General features: G+C 42.1%; 1 protein-coding gene across 4 annotated transcripts in view; it reads left to right on the top strand.

Annotated features, from left to right (window-relative positions):
• Positions 1 to 5,202, top strand: part of LOC147904263 (copper-transporting ATPase HMA5-like) — a 43,664-nt gene extending 38,462 nt beyond the window's left edge. For 3 of the 4 annotated variants that reach the window (XM_087385574.1, XM_087385583.1, XM_087385597.1), the window contains 5 exons: positions 1,013 to 2,410; positions 2,533 to 2,787; positions 2,891 to 3,013; positions 3,132 to 3,614; positions 4,345 to 5,202. In XM_087385574.1, coding sequence (XP_087241700.1) covers positions 1,013 to 2,410; positions 2,533 to 2,787; positions 2,891 to 3,013; positions 3,132 to 3,614; positions 4,345 to 4,749 — 2,664 coding nt within the window. In that variant the 3' untranslated portion in view covers positions 4,750 to 5,202. The remainder of the gene's footprint in view (positions 1 to 1,012; positions 2,411 to 2,532; positions 2,788 to 2,890; positions 3,014 to 3,131; positions 3,615 to 4,344) is intronic. The other variant, XM_087385590.1, reaches the window with a different exon arrangement.
• The last annotated feature ends 5,993 nt before the right edge of the window (positions 5,203 to 11,195 follow it).

An 11,195-nucleotide genomic window follows, 5' to 3' on the forward strand; every position in this document is an offset into this window, starting at 1 on the left:
AGTCCGTACTGTACCTGCGACGCCCATACCAGGTGGAGCTCGATATCTCAACAAGGGATTGGGTGTCCGCTTTCTCCATCTCCTCTTTGAGCTTATGGTGGTACACATCCTGGCACCTGAAAGTGTGTGAGATAACATGTGGCAAAAGATTGCAATGCCTGCACTGATTCCAAACAGCACCTCCTGCATCACCATACGGTGGTACAGCACGTACTGCACCTGTGTCGTCGTATCAGCGCCTGCATCACCGTACGGTTGTACAGCTCGTCGCCGTATAGCATGCAGCTCTGTTCCGTACACAGGTGCCGTACAGCCTGCAGCCCCGTACGTACCTATGCCGTACTATTTGTCCCGTAGATATCTTCGTTGACATTCCATAATCAACTTCAATGTCCTTGAAGATTGATTCGTTTTAGGTCAGCCTAGAGGATTGTGGAGTGATTGTTTGCTTGAGATAGCCAATGTTAGTGTCAAGGCCAAGACTCGTAGGTAGTCAAAGTGCATAAAGAGTGTTTCCCAAAAGAGTGCGCCACAAAAGCTGTTCCACGAGGGGTTCAAAGGAAGGCAGTGCTTGTGCAACAAAAGACAGCCCCTAAAAGTTCTCAATAGAAAGCGAAAAAGGTATTAGTGGGGTGACGGGGAAGAAGTAGGATGAAGTGTGACAAAAGGGTGCCTACAATCTCTGCAAGGCATTTCGAAGTCATGTCATGAGTGAGTTCGAGAGGATTGATGAGGTCATGCGTGTTGATGTGTAGTATTTACATAGTCTAACTACAACCAATCACACTACAGCTACTCTTTCGCAATGAGTTGGACATCACAATAGCCTTCAACAATCCCCTCCTCCCCCAAATCCTTCTTTCTTATTTTCTAAATTCTTTCAACCATTGAAGTGATTCTACTAATTATTCTCTGCATAATCATGCTCTCAATAAACCAAAGAGTAATGGCCATGAGCATTCATGCTCTTTTGTTGTTGGAATATAAAATCTGATATGCCACTTGTTTGCAGGAGGGAAAAATCTGTGAAGCGATTGAGGATGCTGGGTTTGAAGCACATATCATACAAGAAGATTGTACTCAAGAAACAAAGATGATATGCCGCTTACGTATCAAGGGCATGACTTGCACGTCTTGTTCAAGCTCCATCGAGGCTAATCTGAATAAGCTTCCTGGTGTCAAGGAAGCAGTGATTGCTTTAGCAACAGAAGAGGCAGAAATACATTATGACACTAATTTGGTTAACTACAAGCAGCTCATTGATTGTGTTGTGGATACAGGGTTTGAGGCTGAGCTTATAACTGCAGGTGAGGAGAGAAATAAGGTGACTCTGAAGGTGGAGGGTGCTCACTCTGTTGAACACATAAAGTTGATTGAGATATCGCTTCAAGCATTACCTGGGGTGAAATCGGTAGATATGGATGTACAGGGTGAGAAGGTAATTGTATCATATGATCCTGATCAGACAGGTCCAAGGTATTTTATAGAGGTTATTGAACTCACAGGATCTCCCCTACACCATTTTAAAGCAAGTCTATATACAAATCCAGGATTTGGAGGACCTGATAGAAGTGAGGAAATCCTGCGATACAAAAAATCATTTCTTTGGAGCTGCATCTTTACTGTTCCTGTTTTTCTTCTCTCCATGGTTTTTATGTACATTCCAGTTATCAAAGGTGGCCTCGATAAAAAAGTTGTAAACATGCTTACAGTTGGACAACTTTTACGCTGGCTTTTTTCTACTCCTGTACAGTTTATTTTTGGGAGGCAGTTTTATGTGGGCACATACAAGGCGCTTCGCCATGGGTCTGCCAATATGGATGTCCTAGTGGCTCTTGGCACTAACGCAGCTTATCTTTACTCTGTGTATATAAATTTGCTTTCTGCAACATCTGTAAGCTTCATGGGAACAGATTTTTTTGAGACAAGTGCCATGCTCATCTCATTCATTCTCCTAGGGAAGCTCCTAGAGGTTTTGGCCAAGGGTAAAACCTCAGAGGCTATTGCCAAGCTGATGGAACTTGCTCCAGATACTGCCACTTTACTCACTGTAGATGAGGATGGCAATGTCACCTCTGAATGCGAGATCAGCACACAACTAATTCAGCGTAATGACATTATAAAGGTTTTACCAGGATCAAAGGTGCCAACAGACGGGTTAGTTGTTTGGGGCCAAAGCCATGTTAATGAAAGCATGATTACAGGAGAAGCTCGGCCTGTGGCCATGAAAGCAGGTGATAGAGTAATTGGTGGAACAATGAATCAAAGTGGTGTTTTACATATCAAGGCCACACATGTAGGGTCAGAAACAGCATTGTCACAGATTGTGCGATTGGTAGAAGCTGCACAAATGGCAAAGGCGCCGGTGCAGAAATTGGCTGATGTCATCTCTAGATATTTTGTGCCCATTGTGAGTTTGCTTTTTTGGATTCCATGTTTTCATATTGTGTTGTGAAGTGAGAATCACAGTGCTTTCTGTGATTGTTTCCTGTAACCCAGAGGTTTAATATCTTGTTTTGTTCTGTTTTCAAGGTGGTTATTATTGCTGCTACCACATGGTTAGGGTGGTTTGCTGCAGGGAAAAGGGGATCTTACCCAAAGTCATGGGTTCCTCGATCCATGGATGGGTTTGAGCTGGCTCTTCAGTTCGGTATCTCTGTGTTGGTTATTGCATGTCCCTGTGCTTTGGGTTTAGCTACTCCAACGGCGGTTATGGTGGCAACTGGGAAAGGAGCCTCACAAGGTGTCTTGATCAAGGGTGGAAATGCGCTGGAAAGTGCCCACAAGGTGGTTTCCTAGAATTTAGTCGCTTGATATATATGCTAGGTATTGTGTCTGCAGCACTGATGCAATGATTCATGTCAACTGGTTTGCTTCTTGAAACCTCCAGGTACAGTACATAGTGTTTGACAAAACAGGTACTCTTACTGTTGGAAAACCAGTCGTTGTTGGCACAAAGCTATTCAAGAACATGGCCCTTCAACTTTTTTATGACATGGTTGCTGCAGTAGAGGTCAGTAAAATCAATATTATGCAGGTGCATGTAAATTGAAGCAACTAGAAAATTTCACAGCATTCAATGGCATGCAAATTTGTCTTCATGTCATAACATCATAGCTTGATAACTGCAGGCAAATAGTGAACATCCATTGGCAAAGGCAATTTTTGAGTATGCCAAGTCACTAAGACAGGAAACATTGGACATGAGCTGGTTACCAGCGGTACAAAATTTTGGGGCACTTGCAGGTCAAGGAGTGTTTGCTGAAATCCAGGGAAAGCAAATCTTAGTGGGCAATCGCCAACTGATGGTTGAATCAGGGATTCGCATCTTGGAAGCAGCTGATATGTACTTGCAAGATACAGAGAGGCTAGCTCGAACAGGTGTGTTGGTAGCGATTGACAAGGAAATGGTTGGAGCTTTCGCCATCTCAGATCCTGTGAAGGCTGAAGCTCCTGCTGTTATATCTATCTTGAAATCTATGGGTGTCCAAAGCATTATGGTAACTGGAGACAACTGGGGTACAGCAAATGCAATAGGAAGAGAGGTCGGTATTGAGACAATTTTTGCGGAAACTCAACCTCGTGGAAAAGCGGAAAAGGTGAAGGAGCTGCAGGTATTATACTATGATAGTCATAGTTTCCCAAATTCGATTATCCAAGGGTGTATGCGGTATGACAAAGTGAAAGGATCTTTGAAACAAAGAATAAATCAATGTTTTAGATAAATGCATGAAGAGGAAAATGCCTTACTGGGTGAGATTTGAGATGTCAGAGATTCTGTTGGTAACAAGCATGTTTAGGGAAAACCCAACACACAGATAGGGAGTGGTTGACAGAGGTTTTGTTTAACTAGGGGAGAGAGATGGGCATGGTCCTCTGGGAGAGACTAAAATGAAATTGTTTAGTCTTCATAAGCAATTGTAGCTTGAATCAAGAGATTTTGGACTACTTTTTGATTAGCCTTCTCCTTTAGTGCTAGCCTTCATCATGGCTGAGTCTGCCCTTCACCTTCGACTTCAAATAAATGGATGCTCAAGTATGTGTGAGTGTGTGGATTTGTATGTGTGAGAGCATTTGTTTATACTATGGTCTACACCCACTGTTGGGCATTGATGATGGCACTGGGGATGTCATAGTAGCTAGTCCTTGCTATGCGTGATGGAGTTTTTGGTTTTCAACCTTATGAGTGACTATCATGAGATTGAAACTGCACAATGTTATGTTTTTAGAGGATGAGTCTGGGCATGTTCCTGGATTCATCTAGATATATGCAGAAAGAGTACCACTGAAGTCAGGTTTAACCAAAAAGGTGATAACATTTCTGTACTTTTACTGGTTTTGCAGTCAACAGGAAAGACGATAGCTATGGTGGGAGATGGTATTAATGATTCACCTGCTCTTGTAGCAGCTGATGTTGGTATGGCAATCGGTGCGGGTACAGATATAGCTATTGAAGCCGCTGATATAGTTTTGATGAGGAACAATTTGGAGGATGTTGTTACAGCAATAGACTTGTCAAGGAGGACATTTTCTCGTATCCGACTTAACTATCTGTGGGCTTTTGGTTATAACATTCTCGGAATTCCTATTGCTGCTGGAGTGCTATTTCCATTCACAGGTTTTCGGCTTCCACCATGGGTTGCTGGAGCTGCAATGGCTGCTTCTTCTGTCAGTGTTGTCTGTTCCTCCCTGCGCCTGAAATATTACAAAAGGCCTCATGAGCTGGAGTTTGCAGCGACAAGAAGTTGAAGGGAAGTTGAAGTATAATCAAGGCCAATGAATAAGCCGAGGCTTGGTTCAGCTCAGACCTTGTGATGCTTCAATGGGAATTCTGATTGCAGTGTCTTATCTACTTCTATGTGCAAGGTTATCGCCATGAGATCTTGATCTGTGCCCGTGCCCCTGCCAGCTAGCCATGGTGTAAAGGTTCCTCAAGAATTAATAATGTGCAAGTGACGATCATCACTGAAAATAGAGCTCTATCTCTGCATTCCCACGTTGTCATGCTAGGATTTGCTGTGCCGTGATTGAATAAGGAGGCATTCCATGAATTGCCTCTGATTAACAATAGATGGATTTTTTTTGAAAAACCTTTTGCCATTTCTTGCAATGGTTTGTGTGCATTCTTATGAACACCACAAAGCACTTACTTTATAACAATCCAAGTCACTAGATGCCATGATGATGTCCCCATAAGAGCAGACTGGGCAAGGGGTTCTCCTTGAGTTCATGGGCAATTTTTGCCTTTTATTTCAGCCACTGCTCTCTCTGGAATCTCGCTGCAAGGCTGCAACACTTTCAGGGTCTATTGTCTGGGGCTTTCCGCGGACTGTGCCTGTTCATGTATCTACGCACACTTTTTTTTTGGGGGTGAAATCCAGTGGTCATCATATTACAAAGAACAGTCCCACGAAAAGGGATAGGTAGTTACAAGTATCAGAAGATATCATTATATGATGAGAAGGCAAGATAATCTAGATCCCGCACTTGTAGAACAATCATAGAATTATTGCCTTATAAGGGTGCCCAAAAGAACTAATATTTAGCTAGTGGGGGATCACCAAAGGCTCGATGGTTATGGTCCTTCCATAGAATCAATAGTGCCCAATAGGGAACCAATAAAAAAATAAATCATATCCCTACCTTATTGGATAAAAACCTAATAGCTAGAATTGCTTGTCAAAGAAAGCACTAGGAAAGCGAGATTGAACCATCATAAGATTTTGGGCATTGCCAAAAGAGGTGATAGAGATTGTCGTGAGGATAGACATTGTCAACAAGTGGCAGGAGCAATATGATGACAAGCCAAAAGCAGTCCAAATTGGAGAACTCCATGTAAAACATGGCACAAGAGCAAATTTTGCCGAAGTGAAAGTTTGGAAGCCCCAATATATTGCAACTTTAGGTGCCACCACCAAGACGAGTGTGTCACAGACTAGATGCTACGGCATGAAGAGGAACCCAAGGCAGAGGTAGCAAAAATTTATACAAAGATGCACCTGTGATACGGGCTAATGGTTGTGCATGGCAAACACAATCATCCCATTGAAGAACCCTCATATATCTACACACACATGCACGCACGCACGCGCACATAAATATATAGACGTACACGTGTGTGTGCATGTGAAATGTTTAAAAGGAAAAAAGAACGTGCCATGTGTGTTTTGTCTTATTTTGATTTTGAGAGCCGGCTTGCTGTGTGAGGCACTTACATCCACCAAAAATCTCATGGAGAACTCTTTGCCCCCGCCTTATTTATTCAGCACCACCTCAAGTGCGGACCCTTCGTACTTCATGGAAAATCGAGAGAGCAGGGAAGATAATAGGGCCCTGATGGACTCAGGCATGCAAGACTTGCTTTCGACCCCCAGGCCTCTAGCTCACCACACTAAAACTCTCTATAAACCGACATGTGCTCGGGCTAGAGTTGCCATACCCATACCGGGCGTCAGCTCAACAATGTGGAGAGAGAGAGAGAGAGAGAGAGAGAGAGAGAGAGAGAGAGTGCACACAGAGACATGTAGTTTGATCTAAGAAATCAAGTAGGAACAAGAAAGTAGCATCAAAGATTTAAAACATGACTTCAAGGGCAAGGACTCTCAATTGACATAAATGCAATAGAAATTAACTACAAAAACACCCAACTTGCAAAATCATTATAAGCACATGTCAAACTCGAGGAAAGCCACATGAATAGGTTTAACAAGTACTTCCTATGTTAGCCATGATTTCCTTGACTTGGTTTTGCTTCTTATGATGCAGACAAGCTTTGAGGCTCTTGTTGAGATTTTCATCCATACTCATTGGCTACTGTTGCATACATGTGTGGGTGTTGGTGGTGACTCACGTGTCGTGGGGATGTTGAAGAGATGCCGATGGAGCCTCCACTCCAAGCTACTTCTTGTGAGAGCAATGCAAGGCACGAGTTGTCTGCAAGTGTCACTTAAGCGACCTCCGGATTGTTGCAATGTGTTTCGACGCGAGAAAGAGGGAAGGGGAGAAGGGAAGGAGAAGGAGAAGAGAAGGAGAAGGAAAGAGGAGAGTGAAGGGGGATGGAGTGGCAAACACAAGGGCACTAAGGGAACACCCAAAATACTCTCTTGGAAGAGAAGAGGGAGCTTGTATTCAAACTTGTGCAAACAATAATGAAGACCAAAGTCAACACTTTGGCCTTTTATACAAGTTACCTTTTGAAGGGAGGGCCAATCCTTTTCCTTTTAGCACTCTCATCTTTTATAACCAAAGGCTCTTGGGCCCATAGGGTGTCAAGGCATATTGCTATTCTTTCCATCTCTCCCTACTAGTGGAAATAGCACTTGTGTTAACCATATTGAAGCGCTTAGGACAAGCCTGGCATTAGGAGGTGTTCCTAACCGGCTCCCAAATAGTGCTTGTGTTAGCCTCGCGCCTCCTAGGCTTGGGTGATTTGGGGCTCAAACTCTCTGAGCGTTCTCACGCCTTGAGCCATTTGGGGCTCGAACCCCGTGAATGCGGCTCAAAACCTAGAGTGGTGAGGGGGCAGTTGAAATGTACTGTTGCTACGACGGTCGGATCTAGAACTGAGCTGTACATGTCGTTGAATGACTGGAGGCGGAAGCAGAATCCCTTCTGAGTCATGGCTTTGGAGAAGTTGTACTTTGCAAAGTCGTACAATATATTTGGGTCTTTTTGTTGGAGTTTTTGAATTTGGGCCAAGTCCATTGTCGTTCCTGTAAGGGCTAGCACCACCCTCACAACAGATTACTCATTTTTCACACAGACGGTGCTATCTGTTCTTATACAAACTACACAATAACTGCATTCTGATTTACTTCAAATAATGAATCGACTTCATACAGGCTTACTTTGTACACAGCAATTGAATATTCTTCATTCAGAATGATAAACAGCAAACAGATTCATTATTCTGATCACCATACTACACCGATTACACATTCTGTTTTCTCAAAAACACTAGTTTCCTTCATAGACATCACTTTGATAAAACTGCGCTTTTTTCATAGACGATGGATTAGAATCCGATTACAAGAGGCATCATGTAACCTCCACAAAAAGTCATGCCTTTTCATATCTGTTGGCAATTAACTAAGGTTCAAAAATGTATTGCTTTGCATACCGCAAGAATCAAAGAATAGCTATTATTAATATCTAGTTTAGGACTTCAGTCATGATGTAAAACATGTGCTTCTGCCTGTTCAACACCTGGCACGCCCGGTGGTTGAAAGACCTTGCCAGGGATTTCAGACCTGATCCCCACCTGTGCCTTCTTCTTCATGCTTGGTCTCTGTTTTGTCTTCAATCTTATTCAGATCTTTGTCCATGACTTCAGATTCCCCTGTATTGTAATCAGATATCACATTCTGAATATCATTCTTCAGTTGCATATCTTCGATTCCCCCAGCTTCACTGACTGTATTGACCTTCAACTGCTGATCGGCTTCAGAAAATTATTCTGCTATATTAACAGAAATCTTTTCCTGCTGCTCTTCTGACTGCTTGATGATGTCTGTTTCTGGCATCAAAACATCTGCTTCAATTTCAACGGGCTTTGCAGCAATAAGCCCCCGTTCCTTTGTCAGCTCTGCAACCTTGACTGCATCTACAACTTTGACTTTATCTGCATTAATCAACAAATCCTTATCTTCCTGCAAAACAATCACATCATCAGAAAAACCTTTCTTCTTTTGCCCTTTTTCTGCTTCTACCAACTTTTGTAGCTGCTCCTCATTTTGCTTCTTCAATTTTTCAATCTGCATCTCCAAGACTTTATTCTGTTTGGATAAAAAGGTCATTTCCATCTCCTTCTTATCAACCTGTTGCTGCAGCTCTTCAGCCTGTAGCTTTAATTCCACCTTAGTATCTGTTACATCCTTCATCTGAAAAATATGGTAAGGCCTCTGCATGATTGTGCCCAACCTCTGCTTCATTGTGTCCCACACTCTTTGAGCAATATCTGTTAGTTCTTGAAATAGCACATTGTAGTCTGAGTTTGAAATAAATGTGCCCTCTACTTCCACATGGAATACTTGAGATTCTTCTACAAATAACTTCATTCTGAACCCATTAATATCCTTCTTCAAAATATTGCCCTGCAGATCAGAAAGTCTGAATGTTCCCTGACCCAAATCTGCTACAATTCTGAATGGCCCTGAGTATCTGAGTTTCAGTTTACCATGATGTTTCCCCAATCTAGAATTATAAACAAGCACCTTGTCACCTTTCTGGAAAAATTTCCTCTTTCTGTGTTTGTCTAACCATGCTGCCCTCCTGTTCTGAATTATTGTAGCCACATGAGCACTCTGTAATCTGTCCTCTTCTAACTGAATCAGATTATCAACTCTGAATGGTATAGATTCTGCTCTGAGCATTTCTCACTGATTGCAATCCTCAGAGATGGCACAATATACTCCATAGGGACCACAGCTTCAAGTCCATAGGTTAATCTGAATGGTGTCATACCTGTGCTGACTTTATAAGCTGTTCTGAATGCCCACAATGTAGAATTGAGCTTTCTGTCCCAATCCTTCTTATTCTCTGCCACTGTTCTCCTTAAAATTTTAATCAGAATCTTATTACTGCTTTCTGCCTGACCATTAGCTTTAGGATAATAGACAGAGGACTTCTTATGATTGATCATATGTTGACTTGTCAACAATTTAATAACCTTGTTCATGAAATGCACACCCTGATCTGACACAATTTCAATTTGACATCCAAATCTGCACATTATTGTGTCATACAGAAATTTGGCCACACTGGTTGCTTTATTATCTCTGACTGCCATTGCTTCCACCCATTTAGTGCAATAGTTTGTTGCTACTAAGATGTACTTGTTTCTTGACACTTTGGCTGCTAGTTTGATGGGTCCCATAAAGTCAAGACCCCATTTCTGAAATGGTTCTAGTGGCAATACTGGATTATGACTCATTCTGTCTGAAGCCTTTGGATAATCATCCTTCTGACATTGCTCACAACTTTGCACAAACCTAAATGAGTCCTTTATAACTGATGGCCACCCCAATCCTGACTGAAAAATCTTTCTACTAGTAATGTGACCAGAAAAGTGTCCTCCTGAAACCCCTTTGTATGCTTCTTCCAACACTGCATATTGCTCTGACTCCGGAACACATCTCCTCAAAATCTGATCCACTCCTTTCCTATATAAGTATCCTGCAATCAGCTGAAAGTATCTACTTTGTAATGCCAATCTCCTCTTAGAGTCTTTAGACATGCCCATAGGAAACACACCTTCACTAAGGTAAATCTTCATATTCTCTAACCATTCAGATCTGTTTTCTGCACTAGTCTGAAACAGATTTGAATCTGGAAGTTCATCCTGTATTCCTGTTGGTGGTTCCCCTGTTTCCAATCTACTGAGATAATCTGCTATTGCATGCTGTCTTCCAGGTCTATGTACCACTGAGTAATCAAACTCCTGCAAAAGTAAGACCCATCTTGCCAGTCTGCCAACTGGCTCTGATTTATTGACCAAATAAATTAATGCTTGATGGTCTACATGGATAATGACCACATTACCCAGCAAGTAATGTCTGAACTTCTTCAAAGCAAAAATCATACTCAGACACTCCTTTTCTGTTACTGAGTAATTTCTTTCTGCTGCTGACATGAGTTTGCTTGCATAATATACTGGTCTGTACCATCTTGTATTCTTTTCTTGCATCAATGCTGCTCCTACTGAAATATCAGAAGCATCCACAAACACATGAAATGACAGAGTCCAATCTGGTGGTTGTACTATTGGTGAAATCTGCAACATTTTTTTCAGAATTCTGAATGCCTTTTCATGCTCTTCTGACCATTTAAACTTGACCTCTTTCTTTGTCAGTTTGCTTAAAGGTGCACAAACATGAGACAAGTATGGTAAATATCGGTTGTGCCATTTTATGTCCCACAAATCTCATTACTTCTTTCACATTTGTTGGAGCTTTTGCTTTCTGAATCGCTTCCACCTTTTGAGGATCTACTTGCATGCCTTCCTCTGAAATGACATGCCCTAATAGAATGCCTCTTCTGACTGCAAATGCACACTTTGCAGGATTCAAACTGAGCCTGGTCATTCTGCACCTTTCAAAACATTATTTTAGATGCTCAATGTGTTCAGATTTTCTGCCAAAAACACTAAGTCATCGAGGAATACTCTCATAAATGATGTCAGAAAAAGGTTGGGGGTG

This window comes from Dipteris shenzhenensis, chromosome 2, assembly GCF_047967505.1.
Source record: "Dipteris shenzhenensis isolate YYH24624 ecotype China chromosome 2, Dip_SZ_1.0, whole genome shotgun sequence".
Classification (NCBI taxonomy): domain Eukaryota; kingdom Viridiplantae; phylum Streptophyta; class Polypodiopsida; order Gleicheniales; family Dipteridaceae; genus Dipteris; species Dipteris shenzhenensis.